Source organism: Toxoplasma gondii, chromosome Ia, assembly GCF_000006565.2.
Source record: "Toxoplasma gondii ME49 chromosome Ia, whole genome shotgun sequence".
Classification (NCBI taxonomy): Eukaryota; Apicomplexa; class Conoidasida; order Eucoccidiorida; family Sarcocystidae; genus Toxoplasma; species Toxoplasma gondii.
The window spans coordinates 145,090-165,768 of record NC_031467.1 but is presented as its reverse complement, the minus strand read 5'-3'; the positions used below and the strand labels follow the sequence as shown (position 1 = coordinate 165,768).

General features: G+C 54.1%; 3 protein-coding genes across 3 annotated transcripts; all 3 read right to left on the bottom strand.

The window, feature by feature from the left end:
- Positions 1 to 181: 181 nt before the first annotated feature.
- TGME49_293210 (hypothetical protein) lies at positions 182 to 933 on the bottom strand. The gene has a single exon (XM_002370082.2). It carries the CDS (start codon positions 630 to 632, stop codon positions 234 to 236), a length of 399 nt encoding a protein of 132 aa, XP_002370123.1. The 5' UTR covers positions 633 to 933; the 3' UTR covers positions 182 to 233.
- Positions 934 to 3,397: 2,464 nt separating this feature from the next.
- Positions 3,398 to 6,696, bottom strand: TGME49_293200 (hypothetical protein; the record flags this gene model as incomplete). The annotated part of the gene is made up of 4 exons (XM_018782178.1): positions 3,398 to 3,503; positions 5,045 to 5,142; positions 5,908 to 5,966; positions 6,621 to 6,696. The coding sequence occupies 4 exons, from the start codon at positions 6,694 to 6,696 to the stop codon at positions 3,398 to 3,400; spliced, it is 339 nt and encodes a 112-aa protein (XP_018638636.1).
- A 1,760-nt stretch (positions 6,697 to 8,456) lies between these two features.
- Positions 8,457 to 18,478, bottom strand: TGME49_293190 (endonuclease/exonuclease/phosphatase family protein). Its single transcript, XM_002370080.2, has 10 exons — positions 16,865 to 18,478; positions 15,468 to 15,868; positions 14,334 to 14,465; positions 13,713 to 13,793; positions 12,571 to 12,668; positions 12,165 to 12,312; positions 11,442 to 11,527; positions 10,810 to 10,971; positions 10,461 to 10,557; positions 8,457 to 9,965 (listed from the first exon to the last, which is right to left on the bottom strand). Exons 1-10 carry the CDS (start codon positions 17,500 to 17,502, stop codon positions 9,760 to 9,762), a joined length of 2,049 nt encoding a protein of 682 aa, XP_002370121.1. The 5' UTR covers positions 17,503 to 18,478; the 3' UTR covers positions 8,457 to 9,759.
- Between the last annotated feature and the right edge of the window lie 2,201 nt (positions 18,479 to 20,679).

The following is a 20,679-nucleotide window of genomic DNA, read 5'->3' as shown; positions in this document are numbered from 1 at the left end:
AGGCGAAGAAGAAGGAACTAGAAAGAGACTGAAGAACGCAGCTGCACGAAGCAGACATCGGAAATCTATTGGTTGAAAAGAGAAGCAAACTGAGGAGGAAAGACGAAACAGCTTCATTCCCTTCCCTGGAAGAGAGCTAAAACAGTGAGAAAAGAAAAAGAGAGGAGAGAAAAAGAGGAGGGGGAGACGACGACAGCAGCTTCAAGACCGTGGGCGAGTTCTTCCAATCTCTGTCACCTCTGTTTCACCGCCACTGCAGACAGGCAAAAAGGAGAGGTTGTGCAGAGACTGCCTGTGCCGCAGGATTTCTGTCGAGGAAGAAGTCGAGAGCTTCGTCTCCTCGACCTTCGCTTGTTACGCAGGAGCCTGGAAGACAGCAAGTCGAAACGGTGGAGGAGGAGAAGAAGAAGGCAGAAGATCAAGGAAGAGAGAAGAAGAAAATCGGGCAGAGAAGAGAGAAAAAAGAGACTCGAAGAGCAGCAGAAGCCGGCAGAAACGAGGCGGGAAACCATCCGAGGTCGTCGAGGACGGCAGTGCGGTGTACGTACACAGCGAGAGAGAGGATGTGAAGCGCGTCGCCTCAGCAGATTGCCCTTTGCCGTCGAGGAGAAATTTCCTCGTTTGAGGTGCATTTTTCGCGGAGCTGTTCCGCCTCAGGTCTTCTGCCTCCCTCGGCGCGCGAGTTGCTTTTTTCCTGCTGTCTTGGTGCACAGGCGAGAAGAAAGGTTTCAGAAACGGGAGAAGGAAGGGAGCAGCATTTTGAGTTCGCCTTCCGAGACTTCCTCTTCTCTCTCCGCACAGTTTTTCTCGACAGAACCGTCTCGGTTTTCCTCGTTCTCTTCTCAGCGTCGCCAGGCGAGCATCGACGCGGGTGTGCGCCCTCGCTCGACGTGTCTGGAGGAAAGAGTCTGAGGCAGACAGCGCGCGTTTCCGGAACTCTCGTGGACCGGCCGCAGAGTCTGTGAAAGGCGTCGCCATCGCAACTTGCTCTGTTGCAGCGGCACCGCAAACAGCTCGAGCACAACTCGATTCCAGACTCTGAGTCTCCCCGAAGAAAAGTCGCACAGCAGTCTTGCATGCGCTCGCGGCGCCATCCCCGAGCAAATCCGAGGAATGTCGCGCCAGAAGAGAGGCGTCCCCGAGAAACCTCTTCCAAAAGTCAAACGCCTCTCAGGTTCGCCCGCAGACATCCCACCGCCGCGCAGGCAAGGCTGCGGAGTGTTTCGGGTGTACGTACACCCGGATCGGCGCGCGTGTGGTCTCGACATGTCGCGACTCTCCGAAGCGTAAATTTTTGCAGAGTCGAGAGAAACGCTGAGTCGCTGCTTCTGGAAGCTGTTGACTCTGAAGAGACGAGCTCGCGAAAGCCATGTCGGCCTCCAGAAGCGCCTGCCGCAGTCCAGGGCGCCACTGTCAGAACGCCGGTGCTTCGTACTTTCTTTCGGTCGTCTGGGTTGCGCGCAGTAGGAGTACGTGGACTCTGTGTGTGATTGCTTGTCGTAGAAACGTACTCCTCACATGCTGGTACACTCAGTACGGCCGTCACGGCCTCATCACAGCAACTTGCGCCAGGCCTCTCCAAGCTTTTCCAAGGTAGACGACGTACGCTGATTAAAGAAACCCAAGATAGCACCGACAACACATGACTGAAATGTATACCAGGACGTAAAAAGAGACCATTACCAAATCCGCTATCGGTAATATAAATAGATAGACCTGAGCTGTGCCTTCTCCGGCAGGTGTGCACCGGTGAGATTCGAGTTTTCTCTTGTTTTCTCGCTTCTTCGGGGACTGCATGTGATGTTTCTTCAAGCCTCTTTCCGCGAGCAGAGTCCTGGGGAACCTAGCATTCGCGTCCGCGAATCACGTCGCAGTCCGTACCACTGGATAGAGTCACCTGGCGTTTCTCTCTACAGTGTGCATCTCTAATGCTTAGTTCTCTCTTTTTCTTTCCCACTGGGAAGTCTCCGCTTTTCTGACCGAGACTCAAACTCGTCTGTGACACCTAGAGTTCCACATGCGCAGGCGTACGTCTCTAGGCAGCCCACTCTCTGCACCTTGTTTTGAAGTGTATTCTGTTCGATGTGCTACAGCCGCAACTCGGCTGGATACCTATGGAAGTCACCGCGGAATCGGTGTTCCCCGTGAAGGGGGAGAGACCGCAGGAAGAAAATTAACGCTGGATGAAGACAACTCTCGCAGCGGACGCGGGTGCTTCTCTGCATAGGCGCAAGCCGCACCCGACTTGACTGTGTGAACGTAGTTTGTGCATCTGACACCCCCAAGAATCCACGTCGCCTCTCGCCGGCCTACCGGCTGAACATCCCTTTTCTTGTCAAGACCGGGCGCTGCGCCAGGTCGAGACCGCATTCGTCAGTGGACAGACACGTTGAGAAAGAAGCGTTTCGAAGCTACCTCGAAGACAGAGTCCCCTCCAAGAGAAGCGAAGGTTTCACCCGAACGGCTCTGGAGAAGGAAGGCAACCTTAATCGGGGCCTCTCTACTGTTTGGGGTCGCGACGGAAGGTCCTTTTGCTGTTAGAACACAAGAAAAGCTTGACGTACAGCCTGCAGAAGGCGAGAGAGCTCTGCATTACCTTCGGTGTACACTTTCCGACCAAGAATCTCCGTGACCTACGTCTTGTCAGAATTTATTGCCGATCAAAGCTAAACCCTCCTCACCTCACTGCTTTGCTTTACAAGGTGAAATTGGAAAATTTAGACAGCGAAAGTTTGCGCTTGCGTCGACTTCCAACTGAGAAAGAGGTGAAAGTCGCCTTTCGAAAAAGACCAAAAGAAGCCAAAGGGCCATCGAGCCGGATTCTTTGTGATGTCCATCCGGTGTAGCAGTGTCCAGCGAAGATTGGAAAAGCATTGTAGACAAACTGCACACAGAACGAAGTCATTTTCCTACTCGCCGTCTTCGGAACTCTCCCCCCACTCCCCTCGCCCCTAGGAGAAGGCTCCGAAGTCACATTGCATGCACGGCCGGAAAATAGCAAGCATCTGTCAAGAGCGGACTCCCTGCTCCACATTCGACAGTGATATTTCTAGACTTCAGAGGTTTTTCTGAGCAAGTGTCGTCTGCGAGATCGACGACTGACTCCGGCGTTGGCCGCCGTGGCTTCTCAGTGCCAAGCGTTTTGCGCGCCTTTCCGCGCTTCCACGGCCTCCCCGAAGCGTCCGGCAGGTCTGCAGAACAGGGGCGCTGAACGACTTGAAGCGCAGGCGCTCTCCCGAGTTTAGGTTGGGAGGCCGCACGGAGGAAACCTGAAAAAAACATGCAGCGGTCCCCTGGGTATCGAGTCGCACCCTCCCGACGACGTCCCCTGAGAGCAGAAGCTCTTCTCAGCAGACCCTGTGCATGCAGAAACGCCGAAAAGACAGAGAGGCATCTTCTACGCGGGAGGCGGCGTGATGAAGTTCTGGACGAGCGCTGCCAGACATGCCGCCCTCGTGGAGTACAGGCGGAAGTTGAAGCGCTCATGGAGTCGATCCCAGCACCTGAGAAGCGCCCCCGAAGGCGGCGCAAGACAGACACACAGCAGCGAAGCCTCGCCTGTTTCAACTTGAGAGAAAAATCTGTCCAGCGTCGCTCACACGAGGTTCTTCGCGTTGCGCCTGTGACGCGTGGCTTGCGCTGGGTGAGTGTGAGAGAGCACGCAGAGACGCGGTCCAAGTCGAATTTCCGCGTCAACGCCGTGAATGAGACAGACGAAAAGAACGAACAGTGGAAAGAAAGCTCTCCCTTCTTTGGGGGGAATGAACGGCGGGAGGACGCCCAGCTCTCGACTCTCGAGAAGCGCCTGCTTCGCCGCAGGCTTCGCTGGGAGAAACCGTCAAAGACGAGTGGAACAGGCAGTACACGCCCTTTGACGGTGTTTCCAGGTGTCGAGGTGCGACAGATCCGTCAAATATGTCGAACGAGGAACTGAAAATACAAGCAGCGGAACTTTATCTCCACGACAGACCGCACGTAGGACAGACAGCTTCTCTCCTGCACAAGGTCCCGTAAAGAAATGCAAGAGAAAAATAAACAAAGGTCGAAAGATGGCCTCGTAGAGCTCCCAGGTTTGTCTCCTCAACGCTGAGGCCTGGCGCATCAGACGCGAGGCTCTGCCGTTCCAGCATACGCACGATGTTGAGCTTTTGAACTGAAGGCGCATTTCTACCGAAATCATGCACAGATGTGAATGGAAACACTTGGAAGGAAGGACCCCGGCGTTTCGCAGGAGGTCGCGGTGCTGCCGCTTCCGGACGAGGCCGCGCGCGTCGCCGGAGACATTCCAAAAGTTGTGGAGCAAACGTCCATGGACGAGTCGATGCTCGAAGCCGAGACGCACGCTGCAGACGGAACTTTCTCGGTCAAAGTGACACCACAGGGCCTTTTCCACAGTTCTGGAAAGAGCCACAAAGGCCCCAACGTGGAGCCAGGCCTCCGGACAGCGGCTTCATCGCCTCTGAATCGGTGAGTGACGACACAAAAAGAGACGTCCGTAGGCGCAGAGACGGACGCATGCCTTCATTCGAAGAAGCTGTCCAGCGCAGTACAACGGTTGAAAACGATTGAACAGTGTTGCAAAACAATGGAAAATAAAAATAGATGACGATACGGAGACACGAAGTGTGTGGGTCCGTGTCCAGACAAGCGTATCGTTGGCAGACGACGCAGCATGGCTGTGCTGTGACAAGTCTGTCTCCTCGTTTTCAGAACCACTGACGGAAGGGAGGCGCGGTGGGTTTGGGATTGCGACTCCCTTTCTTTTGAAAAGACTGGAGAACATCGAACAGCGCAGCATGCGTCGTGTGCGTCCGATCAAGTTCTCACAAGTGAAGGCGGTGTACCGCGAAAACGCAGACTCCAGCGGCAGCCTCAGATCGCCTGCGGGTCTCGCACTCAGCCGAGAAGTGAAGCCAGCTTGGCTTCTCCCTGCCGACCGCTCTCAGTGTCTCCGGCTCTCCCTGGTTTTTCTGCGCAAGTAGCAACTGGAAGAGTGTCTGCTGCGTAGAACGGCCGCATGAATCGCGTAAACTTCGGGACTCACTGAATCTCTTCTGGAACGTGAAGTCGTTGGAAACCTCCGGCGGCCTTCAGCCCACCAACCAGGCACAGGGCGGCTCCAGCGACCGCGGCAAAAATGACCTGCAGGCAGAAAGGAAGGCCCGCGTCCGAGAACGAGAGTGGAACCTCTCTACAAACAGTCATCTGTTGACACAGTGCGAGGCTTCGCGAGGAAAGAAAAGCGACGAGACAGCAGCGACGAGACAGCAGCGACGAGACAGCAGCGACGAGACAGCAGCGACGCGCCGCCCTCCCGACCTCAGACGCTTTCAAGAAACCACAAACACAGAGACATGTGGAGTCGTTCGACGAGTGTGTCAGTGCAGAGGCGTCCTGCGTCTCCGGAGAAAGTTGCTGGCGAGCTCTGCAAAGTATCTGCGATTCGCGAGAGACAGGAGAGCCTTGCGGGGGAACCAGTTCGTGGATGACGCGGAGACGCGACAGCGGACTCGCTTGAACTGGGTTCATGCGCCTAGAAAAAGGCTGCGTCTGTCCTCTGAAGAAAAACGCCTCTTTCTCCTCGTGAAGACAGAGGCGTCACACTTGCGAGGGAAAAGCGCCTCAGCGCGGCGCGCTGCTGCAGTGTTTTCTGTACACCCGGAAGGACCAGGGTGCGTTCTGGGAGGAGATCCTTTTCCTTAGAAAAGGCGGAACCGTTGCGAGAGGCGTAGCGACGCATGCATCGAGGATGTCTGGGAGCCCAGCGGTTCGACGCTTTCTGTGCAGCGTACGTCTCAGTTGCTCGGTTGACATCGTCGGTCACCTCCCTGCCCGGTTTCCAGTTAACTGCTTTCTCCGCTGTTTTGGAAACACAGTGACCTGCCACTGCATCGCCTTCGCACTTACGTTCACCGGCAAGACAAAGTCGTCCAGATGGCCGCCAGAATGGCGCAGAGCGTGGCGAGCTGCATACAAAAAGATAAAAAAGTGTATGTCGCAGGTTGCAGAATGTGAAGGCAACCCAGGAAAGATGCGGACGCTGGAGATCCCCGACTGCCTTGGTCGCGTTCCTATCCAGCTGAGGCCTGCACGCCTTTTCGAGACGAATCGAACGACTCAGAGAGGCGGGAAAAACGCTTTTCAGCCGGAAACAAAGCTGGTTGTGCATCTATGTACGCTTCACACTGGCGCCCTTGCATGCGCCGTCGAAACCTTGCGCCCAGGATACTGAACAGGACTCTTGTTACGAGACACAGACAACCAAGTCCGCGTGTAGGTACATCTGAGGAGCAAGCAGCCGTAAACCGTAAATCCTGCTCAAGAAGGAAAGGCGACTTCAGGGGGGCGAGATCGAGACCAAAACTTCATTTTTCAGGCGGAAAGAGGTTTACACACAGGCGCTCTTTTCGGAAGAAGAACAAACGCGTTTTTTAGCAGAAAGTGTATAAACGAGTAAAAACATGTTTCAACCGACCCTGCATGCTTCACACAAGTGAGAAAACGGCTTCACCAGATCTCGTATTTTCCAGAAGGAGTTGAACAGGCAGTTGATTCAGAAGGGAGTGACACACTTTCACACAACATGATTTTTCAGGGGAATAAAATCAGTGAGAGCGAACCTTGGATAACGGAGTAGGCGGCTGCGACGAACAAGACCGCCCCGGCGACGAGGAGCGCCCTGCCGAAGTTGCGCATTATGGGCGAGGAACGGCGGAACTCTTTCCAGAAACGAGTGTGTCAAGTCAGAACGCAGAGGCGAAGAATTTGTGCAAGAGAGTAAGAGTGCTTTTGTCCGGGAGAAACGCGGCTTCTGGCAGTTGCCCGGAGACGGAGAGCCTGGGCGACCATACCCCCGCAGCTGTGCGCAAGTCGAGGAAACCTGACCGGAGACGAAGAACGCAAACAAAGAGAGTGTCGCCCGATGAAGTCAGAGATCTCGTGCTTTTCTCTCGGGGACGAGAAATCAGCGAGAAAGCGACAGGCTCATGGCACGATCAGCGCGGCCGGTCGATGCGGAGTCGCGAAAACCAGGTCGTTTCTCTAGCGCAAAGACAGGCGACACTACGAAACCAAAGCAGAACGTGGGTTCTGGATAAAAACAACTCCCTGCTTTAGCTGCGCCGTCCATCTTCTCTCCGGGTTGTCCTCGTCCGAGGGACGGCGATCCCTCGATTTCCCTGCACACAACTCCAGCAAAAACGAAGCAGGGACTAGGCACTCTTCTCCAACTGAAGAGACATGCCAGGGCGGTAGTGAAGACTTCGAGAAAGGTGGAGACGCTGTAGAAAGAAACTCCGAGAAAACCAAGAAGCCGGAAAAACGCGTGTCTCTCCTCAGCTTGCGATGCATCCAGCAACGAGACATCGCATGCTCGCTGTGACGCTTCGACGCATGCAGCGGGCGCTCCTGCAGCCCTTGCACTTCGACGGGAGTTCGGTTGGTTTCTCTCGCTTGTTTACAGTTTGAGCGGGATGCCTTCGCTGAACCGACCTGAACGAACACCTCGACGGAAAATGCTGTTCAATAAACCGCGCTTCTCTGCGACTTCGTGAAAATGCCTTCGTCAAGGGGCCCCGGTAAAAGGAGGACCGACACACACTCCAGCACTCCTGGAATGCAGACACGGCTACTCGCGTTGATGTCGAGTGCACCAAAAAAGGGAGAAGAGACCAGGAATGCGATCTAAGAAATGCGAGCAAAACCGACGAACATGCGTGAAAAGACGCGCCACAAAAAAAAGTTCCTCCAGACGCCCCCCGCCTGCTGATTGGAAGAAGCGAAGCGGCGCAGAGACACGAAATGAAGAATCGACACAAAAAAAGAAGAATCCGACCTCCATACAGCAGGAGAAAGTCTCCAAGGCTGAGAAGCTCAGACAGATGCGTTTTGCGTAAAGAAGTTCAGGTTCTCCGTGGCAGGGGAATCCCCAGTTCTGCCATCTTGGTGCATGTTTCGTTACATCGGATCTCCTTCGGGAGGCACAGACGGTGTTTGACAGAGTCTCCGTCGATCACCTTACAGCTCTGTTGCGAGTAGGGATCTCCTGTAACAGGAGGATCAGTGTTAATCACCTTAGCTTCACAGGTAGATACAGAAGTCCCTGGCTCAATGTCCTCCGCCGGGGCACTGCCCTGTGCAGCTCCTGAGCTTCCGTTGTCGAAAAGGATAGACTCCACGTTTGCTGGGTTCGTCTCTCGAACTCTCCTCATGAATCCAACAGAATTCCCTCTGTGTTCCTGCCATAGGTTGTATCTCTTCAATGTGTACTCTATTTTCTGCATTACGGTATATCTCTCTAGAATTTCGTATTTTTTCATTCTCGTCCTAGGTTGGGTCTGTCTCCTGAATTTCTGTCTGCTTGAGTGAACCATCATTCCCTGTGTTCGGGAGCACTTGGTCAGGCTGCAGCTTGCGAGCTGAGGAAGATGTTCCCCTGAGAAGCTGCGCGTCAGCATCGAGGATTCATTGTGGTTAATTCGAGAAGTGAAGAGGTTTTTCGAAGCGGCTCGCATGTTTTCAACGTTGAGACAGAGGCGACGCGTGCGATACTCCGCATGAAGGGTGCCTCCCCGCGTAGGCGGCAGAAAAATACTTTGAAACAACGCTTTGTTCGCTCTGCATGCCGAGAAAGCTGTTTTCGTCTCCGAAAAACAGTCTGGCCGATTCCCCGCAAGAGTCACAAGTCGCGAAGGACGTTTCCGGTGTCCATCCGACGGGGAGGCGGACGCAGAGACTCTCTCCGTATTGCGAATGCGCGATTCCGGAGTACGAGACGCAAAAGAGTCGCTCTTTCGTGGCAAGAGATGGACAAGTACGGCGCGAGCGCGTCCTTTGAGGGCGCCACAGACAACTCGGCGTCTTGCCCCCTCGTTTTTCGTCTCCGAACTCTGCGTGAATGCGCGGCACGCGGACAACCGCGAGAGCTGGCCGCTCTCTGAGCTCTCGAACAGCAGGACTTCTTCAAACCTGAAGACACCTTTGATTTTCCCCGAGCGCCAGAGCGCGCTTCTCGTTGTTCACTGACGAAGAAAAAAAAATCACTATTTCGTGACGCAAATTCGGGATCGGACTCGCGACGGCTCGCAGATCAGTTCGGAGACACTCCCAGCGTACCTCATGTGAACAGATACAGGTTCCCCACCTTGTGAAGAATCTGGTTTGCTGAACGGTTGAGAAGCAAATGTTACTCTTCCTACCTGTGCATGCATCTGGATAGAACTTACGCGAAGAAAGTCCCCACTGACTTCGATGTAGCTGAAGAAACAAGACGCGGCGCGGCATCCCCGCTGAGACCCCCCGAAAAACGACCGAGGCGGCAGACCGGGTGCGCGCGCAGCTTTTTTCCGAGAGGGGAATAAGCGTCGGTACACGAAGAAGAAAAAAACGCGCTTAGTCACCTGAAGACGCGACACACTCTGACTGCTTTTTGAGTCGTCGATCAAACGTTCGCCGTCTGTGATCCACCTCCCATCGAATCTCGGAACGGGGCCACAGTCACCCAGAACTCCTGCGGTAGCGTAAAAGACGCTGACAGTCTCAGCGGTTCACTGTGAGGAAACCCGCTTCGTTTTGGATCCACGCTGAAGTTAAAAATCAGAGAAACAAGGAGCGGCAGAGACTCCTTGTTTCTCGCACGCAAACTCTCACAGCGGAGACAAAAGGGGGTCTATACAGGGAAGAACTCTCGACCTGCAGGAAGTGTATCCCTTGAAACCTGCAACCACAAGCCAGACTGCGGTATCCAAATGCTGAAAACGTTTACACCGTGCTCTTCATCTTCAGGTGATCCGGTCTTCCACCGCAGTCTGCAATCAGCGAATTGCGGGCGCCGTATCGCATGTCGCCTGCTTCCAGCGCCTCCGACGGATCCGCCATGAAGGTCAGAGGAACCTGAAATCTCTTGTCCAGCGGATAGAGCTCGAAGCCGCCCCCCACCGGTGCGTGGTCACTCGCCATGAGAATATCTGGAACAGAAAAAAACGAGGAGAACGCGCAGGCACACACAGCCGTGAAAACTTGATGTGGATCTCGCCAGGCCACCGGAGAGAGTCGTTGCCGCCGCAAGCGACTCTAAAAAAAATTTCCTTAAAAAGGCGATCCCCCCTCCCCGCGGGCCAGAATGAGCACACGCTTTTCAAAGGCGACTTGAACTTTCGGACTTCTTCTAAATCCCCAAATCGACGAGGAACGGAACAACATGCGCGGGTGTTGTCGGCGCAACAGAGAGTTGGGTGCCGTCTTGACAGAACGCTGGAGGGTGTCCTGTGCGTCGTCGTCGCATGTCAAGGTCCTGGACTCTGGAAAAAGAGGCCGGATCGAAGACAGGTGGAATCGACTGGCACCGACGACATTCCTCGAAGAAACGCTGGAGCCATGCGTGGTGGCGAGTTGGCCCAGAAGTCCCACCGTGAAACGAACGGCGACTTCCCCTCGGATTCGACAACTTCCTCCAGTCTTACTCGGGAACTCTGGCTGCGCTGCGAAATACTGGTCCGGTGGTGCGATGAGGTTGTAGTGGAGTTCTTGCGGGGACCAGCGAAATATGCGGTCGCACCACTGAAAAAAAGAAAAACGTCCGCGCAGGAACCTCAGACAACAGTGAAACTGGGGAAAACAGGAAAAGCATCTCACGCCGAAACCGCGGCTGTATCTGCACCCACGAGTGCACCGAACTGCATGCGTAGATTCCTCAAAATTGACTCTGTCGAAAAACCGAAAGGGTCCAGACCCTGTGAACGCGTCTGGTCGACGCGAGACTGTGCGAAGCCATTCGCATGCGTCGAAGACGTCGTTTTTGCATGCACTTACGGAGGGAGGACGGTCTACGACCTTGGTGCCGAGGACACCCTTCTTCTTCATGGTGGATTGGTATTCTTGGTCCACCCAGTCCGGTCGCGACAAGTCTAGCGGCGGTCGGTTGTCGGCTTTCTTGTACGTCGGGAGAAAGTTGACTGGCGCCTCCATCCATCCCTGTGCATGCACCCGTTCCACAGGACAGAGGCCGCGCGCAAACTGTGCGGAAGTTCGGAGTTTGTGTGAATATGTTGGTACGAAACGTGGAAATAAAACGCATTCACATCTGCACTCATAGGTGCAAATGTATGGACATTGTGAGCATGTGTGTGTACATTAGAATGGATGATTTGAAAGAGAAATCCATCTTGGTGTCTATATGTCCGTGTCTTCATTTGTCTATGAAGGTCGTCGATGTCGATGGGGTCAAGTGCGCGTCCTCTCAAAAGCCACTGATGCGCAAACCGGCTTTTCCCTGCGCATGCAGTCCACCCTTGTTTCGGCTTCGTTGCCTCGATCTGAGGAGACGGCCGCGACGGCTCTTTCTCCTCATGGAAGTCCCCCGATCTGTTTGCTTCTCCTCTGTCGGCTTCACCCAAAAGCCTCGACTCAGTCACAAGTAGAAAGCAGGACCTGTGGTCACTTACGTGCATTTCCATGTCTTTCCCTGACTCCAACGCTCCTTCGTCGAACGTCGCGAGCTCGTGCATCTTTCCTGCTCGCAGCAGTGCCACTGGAAGCACCGAAAACGCAGCAAACGTGGACGTTCGCAGGCTCTCCAGAGGGACTTTGTTCAGCGAATGTCCTGCTGGTTTGCCGGACTCACGCGACGCTTCAGAAACTGCGGAGTTCGAGCGCATCTGCCTTTGTTCGGAAGAAGCGAACGGAAAAACACTGCCGCGAGCACTGGGAAATCCCGGAGAGACAGAGACTGCATGCATGCATCTGGCGCCTTTCCCCGTGACAGAGCCGACAGAGGCAACTCCAGAAAAACGCAGGGGGAAACGCAGCAGTCCACTCTGCGGAGAAAGTCGAGTGCAAACGCACAGAGGATTTGTGACGCTCGCTGTCCGTACTCCTTGTCTTTCAAATAAAACCAGCGACCAGACACCACGTGCGCTGTACGTACACCGGAGACGCTGTGGGGAGAGAGACACGAGGACGCCCCAGACGCGAAACAAACGCGGGATGTTTGAACTCTTGATGGCACATCTCCACTTAGCATGTATTCTTTCATATCGCGCGAACCTTCCTGCTTTGTGGCCATGTGAACTCTTTTTTTCTAAACTCCCCCCTCCACCTCTGTGTTGCGACGCCGGTGTCCCCAGGCGTTGTAGTCCGCACACTGCGGCGAGGGGACGGTAACTCACTAGCTTGTTTCGACGAGATTTGGGATCGGAAATTGAAGTCTCCTGCCCACAGAATGTGGTGGAAGACACGCGTGAAGTCCACGTTCTTCTCGGAGCTGTACATCGCTGCGAGTTTCGCTCGAATGAATGCCCGAGCCTTTCCCCGTTCCTGATGCATGCAAAAAAAGACTCAGCGGCACTTCGCAAACTGGGTTCCAACCCGTTGACGGAGATTCGTCCACCACCTCCTGATCCTTCGCGACCGCAGCTCCTTCCTCTCAACACGACAGAAGGACTAGGATTTTGAGAAGACTCGAGTTCAGCCTCCAGTCTGGACGACGGCCTCGCGGCCAACGAGGCCATATCTGACGCATGCGTTCTCGCACTGGGACTCTCTTGCAAGCTCTGCGTTCCATAAACAACTCACCTTTGCAGAAGCCGGCAAGTGACACCCGACGAAGCACACCAGCTGCTTATGGACTTTCAGCGTGACTGTCACTGCACCCTTGCTCCCGTTTAAAACAGCTGCGTTACAGATACAGAAGAGTGCAAAAGAATGTCGATGAGAAATCCGCCAAAGCACCCAGGCCAGAACGAATCGAGGCTCTCCTCTGATTTGCGTGACGAGGACATCATGTGTCTGGAGGGTAACAATATTCAACAACATGCGAACTACGTTGGACAAGACCAGCCGCGATTTGGGCCAGTTTTCTCGGTGTACGTTCAAGTGAGACAAACGCATTTGTCGTAGTCCAAGCATGCGAACTCGCAACGATATTCGAAAAACATGAGGGAGACACGGTTGCGTCGGCACCAAGACTGCTTCTTTGTGTCTCAGGCAACCTTGTCCTGCCTCGTAAAAACGCATGCACCGAGGCGCGGTCCACGTAGTGCGTCTGCAGTACATACACCGTAAACTCACGCGAAGACGCTGGACTCCACAATTCAGTGTCTGGAGGCGTGACGCGCGTTAGTTGAATGAAATGGATACTGACAAAAGTACACACACACTTCTAACTGCATGCAGGCAGGCATGCATCTGCCTGTATCGCGCACAGCGTCAGAGACGCTCCGACAATCTATCTGTGGGAAACCCAAAACACGAAAACCGATGAATTTGAACGATGGGCGGCGTCTGTACAGCTCCACAAGAGACAGCTGGATCGAGTCCTATCGGTTTCGGTGAAGTGGCGAACATGAGGAGATACATCAGAATTGAGAATGCCTTGAAACGCAGAAGCCGACATTGATTCTCGTGCCTTATCGGAAACGTCTGTTCCCTTCGGAAGTTACAAACCGTCCCTCCGCAGTCCTTTGCGCCGCAGCAAATCCCCGATTCCTCTCGACTGTCTTTGTGCGCTGTCCATACACTTCATATACCGCTTTCAAGCGCCTGTTCGCTTTCGACAGGCATCTGTGCACGTTTTCTCGGAGGCAGAAAGAACTTTCATCGGAGAGACGACGTTCGTCTGCTGAGACCCTGATCTAGGTGAGAAGTCTTTTGAGGGATGCTTTGCGTCCACGATCTTTTTCGAAGACTTCTCTTCTGATCTGAGAACCCCCACTCACTGAAGGAGAAGGCCTTCGAGTCGACGGGGATGACAGGACCCAAGGGCCAGAGCTTGGACTCCCGGATCCAACAAGCAAGCGCTGAAAAAGAGAAAGAGCGGAACCTCACGTCTCCTACACAGCTGGCCAAATCTTCTTCGAGCGAGGCAGCGGCTTCCCACGAATGGAACTTCCAGAGAGACTTTCTCTTGTCCGCGCACAACATCGTGGCGACCGCATGCAGAGCGCCCCTCCATAGAAGAAGACCTGCAGAACATGGTGTGTCTGTTCTGCTTCCCTCACCAGCAAAGCTAAGCTGCGAAACATGCATCTCTCTCTGAGCAGGCCATACCCCCCAAGACGCATCCACGACCAGACGCGTCTAGAAGCATCGGCTTGCCGGGAGTCACTGTGTAAAACTCCTTTCTCTCTAGGAAAAGCGGAAGATCCCTAACGCCCCATCAACAAAGACACGCATACGTACATGCAGGTGTGATACGTGGCAAGTGTACAGACACCTGGGATCGCTGCGCAACAGTGTGGAGACGACGTCGATGCAAGACTGAGGTCGATCCGTTTCGAAGAAAAGAAGAGTGCGAGCGCATGCGTTTTTCTGTGCGACTTGACACGCTCGACCCTTACAGGTTGACTTCATTTTGGTCCACGCGCCTTTGCCCAGACCGGAGATTTTTCCTTCTCCCATGTCGACTCTGAAAAACGTTTCTCCGTTTTCGCTCTCGAGGTACTCCGAAATTGCTTGGAAAATGCTGTCATCTGAAGAGCACAGAACCACCACACGCAGAGGGACGCGCGTCGCAGGGTCTTTTGAAGACGTCCGCCTCACCAGCGTTTTCAGACTTTCACATGTCAGACACACAGGAGCACTCTGGGTGCATAGTGGAGAAGCGTAGCAGGCAGAGATCCTTCGTCCTTGCTGTCGTTTGTAGGACGCTTGTGTCTGGTCGTTGAACAAAGGCGACGATCTCGCAACCCATCTGTAGGGAGCAAGACCGAATCTCTTCAAATAGACAGAAAAAAACAGTGTAAATTCACCTCTCGCATTTCCCTTCCGCCGATCCTCCCTGTGTGGCCTGCATTCTCTCAACAGAACTAAAACTCAGAAAAAGTCACGTCATCTGCTTTCCTCGCTCCTCTTCTGCATTGGCCTCGCACCCGCTTCCCGCTGGAGGAGCAGAGAAACCGCCCCGCAACTCCTTCCGAGATGGGCGCGAGAAACGAAGCTTTCGAGAAAAGTGGAACAGGACTTCCGTTCGATTCTGTGCAACCATGTATCTCCTTTTTCCACCCTAGTTCTGCTCTCCTTGCGCCTCGCCTCCCCTCTCCCTCGCCTCCCCTCTCCCTCGCCTCCCCTCTCCCTCGCCTCCCCTCTACCTCGCACTCCAGCGGTTGTACGTGAGTAGAACAATCCGTCTGCCCCCCCTGAGAAGCGAAAACGCTCCGCATCGCGACTGACCGCTTGTCTCGCTGTGTACAAAACGTATACCTGGCCGTATCCGGCGCTTCCCAGCCCAGGTGTGCATCCAGTCCATCGTTTCAACCTCTTGTGCGTTGTCACGTTCGAGCCGCTCCCGCGTCTGGCGGACCAGGTATCCTCGCCAGAACAGAGGCGAGCTTGAAAAACGACGCCAGCGGGTGTAGACTCGGATATCTCGCTATTCACCGAGTCTCGCAAGAGGGGTGGCTGGAGGAATGATGTGAGTGCGTTCACTCCCGTGATTCGCTCGAATTCGAAAAAAGACATCATAAGGCGCTCACTTGTGACTTCTTGCAGCGTGACGACGTAGACGTCGTAGCCGCCCTTGATCCAGTCCCTGAGGGGGTGTCCTTCCATGCTGAATTTCAAAAGATGCTTGGTGTTTTGTTTCGTATCGCCGCCCTCTTCCTCTTCTTCTTCCCCCTCGCCGACGGTGGTCATCACGTCGTCGTTGTCGCTCTCTTCTCCGGTCACGTGTAGCGTCACGGAGTCGTACATCTCGCAGCTGACGTCGCTGTTGTCGCGGAGAGAGTTCGAGTTCCCCGAGTAGAAACTTTCCTCTTTGGAGATCTTCCGAACTCCTTCCTTCTTCAGTTTGCAGTCCACCAGCCACTTCGCCGTCTTGCAGAAGCGCTCCTCCGACTTTGGGCCGTGGTTCTCGAACTCCTGGTACTCCGTGTTCCTGCAAACGAAGCAGCGCATGCAGTACAAGACACTGCACGGCAGCTAAGTGACGGTGGAGGAGCGCGAGGCAATGTCGAGAAACGAACGCACTGTGCCCAGTGTCTCTCGACGCGTGAACAGCAGGGAGAAAGCGTCTTCAGCGAAGGAAGAAAACGCCACGAAAAACGGAAGGGAAACAGACTTGGAACGGTTCCAGCGGCGGGGCCCAGACGTCTGAAACGCAGAGTCCGGAGAAAAGCGTGAGTCAAGTTGAAGGGAGAAACGGACATTGAAACAGCCACGAAACAAAAGCCAGAAAGTCCGGAGAAACGCAGTGTCCGCCCCAAGTCGGGCAAAAGCGTTTCGCGCAACTTCCGGGCAGCTTCTCGTAGAGTGTGTGTACATCCCAGACTTGGTCCGAAAGTTGCAGATGAGAGGCTCGACTCAAACCCAGAATGCAAAGAGCAGAAACCGGCGATCAGACCAGTGGCTGAAACAAGTGAAGGGGGCGCCGAGAAGAGGACCACTGCATGCACTTGCCGCGCCGAAGATGTGTTCAGACAGCACTGGCGGCAAGACTCGTTCGCATCCGGATTCAACTGCGCCAATGCAGTTTAGGCCAGTCGAGCCTCAAATCTCTTTCGCCCTCGTTTATTGCATGAGTGGTTTTCGACAATTCGTCCTTCAGTCCCAGCAGGTCTGAGGCCGCTAGACGAAGTAAACACAGAGTTTCTCAAGTCAGGAAGGCAAGCACACGAACAAGGTCGGCAGCGAATGCCCCCCGTTACTGGGTCGATGCTGGGGGTCGACTGAGACTCTCGAACGTGAACGTTTTGGGTCAACGGGGTGCACTCGGAGTATCTCGGCTCGACTTCGAGCCGGCTGTGTTTCGCCGGCACTGTTTGGATGCAGTTTTCTAAGATGGACAAATCTGTCTTCTCCTTTCCATTGGACCGTTTCCCAACTTCACTGAGAAGAGCGAAAACCTTTCAGAGTTTCCAGGGAATTTTCTCACCAGGTGCCCACGAAGATTTTCACGGGAATTGCGGTTTTATCGCGGTTGTCTTTGCCGGGTTCGGGCCGGACGAGCTCGAAGACTTCTGGTTCCTTTTTGGCGGAAAAGAGGGCGTCTCCCTCGACCCTGTCGCTCCTGACTGTGTGCGGACTCTTCCTTTGTCGCGCAGACTCTGCATCCTGGAGCATCTGGCTGGCATAGCGTCCGGCGGAAATCAGTTCTCCGTCGAAGGTGCCGTACCGCGGCGGGTACTCTACCTTGCAGCAGCCAAAGTAGTCCAAGAACGAGAATGGCTGTTCGCAGACCACTACGCCGCATCCCTCGGCAGAGAGACAGTCCACAGAGACCGCGACGAGAGGTGTCACGACGCGGCACTCCCACCGGGTGCCGTCGAGTTCAGCCTGTGTCCCTCTGTCTGACAACGCCAGACACGCGCCATGCGGGGGTTCCTGCGCCACTTTCGCGGTTTCAGGTCGCGCTCTTTCTGCCGGATCTTCATCTGGAAACAACGCGTCGACTACAAGGTTCGCCAGGCAGCACTCGGGCAACTCGGCGGACCGCCGTGCGCCTTTCGAACCATAAGGAGTCGTTTCGTGGGTTTCTGAACCCTCACGAGTGCTCGACTCTTCGTACTCCATTGCTCGAAACAGCCAACAGGGAACAACACGAAAACCGATGTCTCCACAGAGTCGCAGTGCTAGAAGCGGCTAGCGCAGGGACCGGCGTTCCTCGAAGTCCGCGGAAGACCCGGTTAACGCAGAAAAAAGCGGAAGGCGCGGGGCAGTTTACCGCCGTGTTCGTGAAAAAGAGAGCGACGCGGAAGACGGGACGGCTTGGTCTCAAAGAGAAGTCCTGAAGGTCGAACCCCAGAGTCTATGCCAGAGCCGCTGGCTTCTGCTGGGGCTGCAGGTCGCTGTTGAACCCTCTTCGCGGTGTAACGCGAGCAGGGCTGGCACAAAAAAGACAGAATATGTTCATGTTTCGAACCGCGCGGGACGGAACTGAGATGAAGCACCAGACGGAGGAAAGAGGCGCGTAGAACATTCAGGATACCTCTCCAGGATGCACACCTGAGCACACGCTCAGGATCTCGCTGGAGAAAGTGGCACGCAGTTTCTCCGTTGTGCCAGGACGCCGCTCTCAGCAGGGAAGAATGTTCAAAACACTAAAGCACTCTACGCAGCGCTAAATTCCGCGGCTTCGAAAGAACAGTGTCTCAAATATTTACTGGCTGTTGAGCCTGGCGTGTGAAGGAACGTGGCTACTTGCCGCGCAAGAAACATGTGGGCTTGTCGCTCCGGTTCTCCGAGCCACGTGCCAGCAGACTCGCGGGGCCGTTCAGTCCGCCCCTGTTTCGTAGAGAGGAAAGTTGCACCGCCAATTTATAATGGAGAGACGAAACTCGCGGAAATCTAAGTCAGGAGACAATTCACCGCAAAAATCTAGGCAGTCCCCCCATTTCTGTATCGACAACGCGGCGCTGCATAGGCGGCTTGCGCGACTGCCAGGAAAAGCGGAATCTTTCCTAGACGGCTCGCCCAGTCAAAAGTGGATAATTTAGCTCTTACCATTTGCGATGAAACTCATTATTGCAACAGCGCAAGCAGTCAGGAGGAGATTCGGTGTTATTTCACGCGCACAGGCAACGTGCTAGGAAGCAAATTGGTGTCAACGGTGCCTCTCATTCGAAAGTACGCTTGCACGCGTAGTCGCTGCGCGAGTCTACGCGAAAGGGATTTTTAAGCTCACACGGTGCAGTGCCTTTCCACCTCGAATCTTGAAAGCTTCGCTTGGATTATCTTTCTTGTTCGAGAGCGTCTTCATCAGAAGCATACACAGTCGCTGCCTCATTTACCGCGCAGGTCGATGTACAGCGTACAAGAAACTAACGGGGGTTAGAACCGATGGGGACAGACAGAAAGCGCGTCGGGTGAGCTTTGCAGTTTGTCAAGTTGTAGGTGGCACAGACAGTGTTGAACGCAGATAGTTTTCATTCCAGGGGCTCGCATGGTCGTAGCGAGGGATGTGGCGGCACAGTAAAACGGAAAAAACAGGGGAAGTTGCCACGTCACTCAGGACAGGGCAACAAAGGTACAAGCACTGCGGTACCACGGACAGAAGACCACTGGAACCAGGCAGAGTAATACCATTCGAGTGATGGTAGAGAAGCTCGTGATCAGTCTCGACCTTGTTTGAGTTTCCAGCTTTTGCCCAAGTGGAGGCGGAATCGAGTCTAAAAAGCGGTTAATGAGAAATGGTTCATGTCTGCGAAAGCGGAGTCTGGTGTTGTCAGAAGGCGAACACATCATAGATAAAGGTCAGCGAATATTCAAGGTACCATAATCACATAAATTATGTATCAGGCTGTCGTGCGGCTTGTTCAAGGATCAGAAACCATTTCAAACGGGCATGCTTGTCACGGCAGCCCAAGCGGAGCTTACATGAACCAGCGTTTGGGTCAGAAAGATCGTGTTAGGGAATTGGATCCGGGTAGCCAAGATCCTGACCCAAACTAGTGGTCCAGCTCGCAGTATATCCTCTCCAGAAATTGCTTATCGGTACGTCTGTCTCAGAGAGGATTCCTCCCTGTACGGTGGGACTAGTCACACTCGCATATGAGTAGTAGGTTTCTTTCGCCGTTAATGCGAGTGGTGAGAGGAATTGATGTGTTTGGACACCGCAGTTAGCGATGGACTCAGCAGGTGCCATCTTGTCTATGGTGGGTACACCGTTTGTGAGACCTGCTAACAAGATACAAAGATGCATGATTTATTCCCCAGGTCACGAGGAAATCCTGACGGCAGTCCGCGGCTTGTGGCGATTGTTCACGTCGTAGAAGATGATTCGACTTATTCGATTGCATTCAGTTGTGAGACAGAATTCCGAAGCATCCACGATCCACCCTCATCTGCAGACGACTGACAGCGCCGGACACGAAGCGGACGATGCGGATGCCTGTTGACTGGCGACAGCATGTGGGGGTTTTCAATGGTGCTGGAAATGAACTTGAACTTTCAATACTGTGCAACATCCTGTTCGTGTTTTTCTCCCTTATTGCTGGCCAGCCGTCCCTGAAGCGCTACGACGGGCTGAGATATTGTTCCCGCAACGTGTTTGCAGGCGTGGACAAAGCAAACGCCACTCAGGCTCCGAAGACAAGTGCACAAGTCTAAAAACTGTGTTTCCTTGTCTGCCCCGCAAAGAGGAGGGCTTTAAAGTAGAACGTAAGCGAGGCATTGAGCCAATTGCGCTGCTGCACACGTTTTATGGGTGACAGGGGTACATTAGATGGCGTGCAGTGAGCCCCTTTGCGGGAAGTGTACACTAAACTATTTTCCACCAGAGAAACCTGTGTCTGAACAGCGCTAATGGATGCCTGCTAAGCCCTTCTTAGACAGCCGTTAGCAAGGACCGCCTTGATTTCTTCGACAAGGAGACAGGTTGGCCGTCGTCTCCAACGCAGTCGTCACTTCGGCCGACAGGAAGAGTTGGCATGTTCGGAGTATCTACGGCTCTAACCAGCGGCAACGAGTGTTTTTCCAGCCGTGTACGAGTACATGTTGTTAGGGTGGTCGCCATACAACGTGGTTCGAAAATCTGTCACCGAATCTGTCACCGAGAAATTGGAACATCGAAAAGCTACCGCCAAGAAACTGCACAATCGAAAAGCTGCTACCGAGAAACTGTAACGTCTAGAAGCTACAACCGAGCATCGCTTATCGGTAGCCCCGGTAGACAACAGTAGAGACATAAGAGCGCCAGATTGTTCTTGTGAGCATTTTCGTTTCACCGATTGGCGTGTTTTCAAGGAGCGC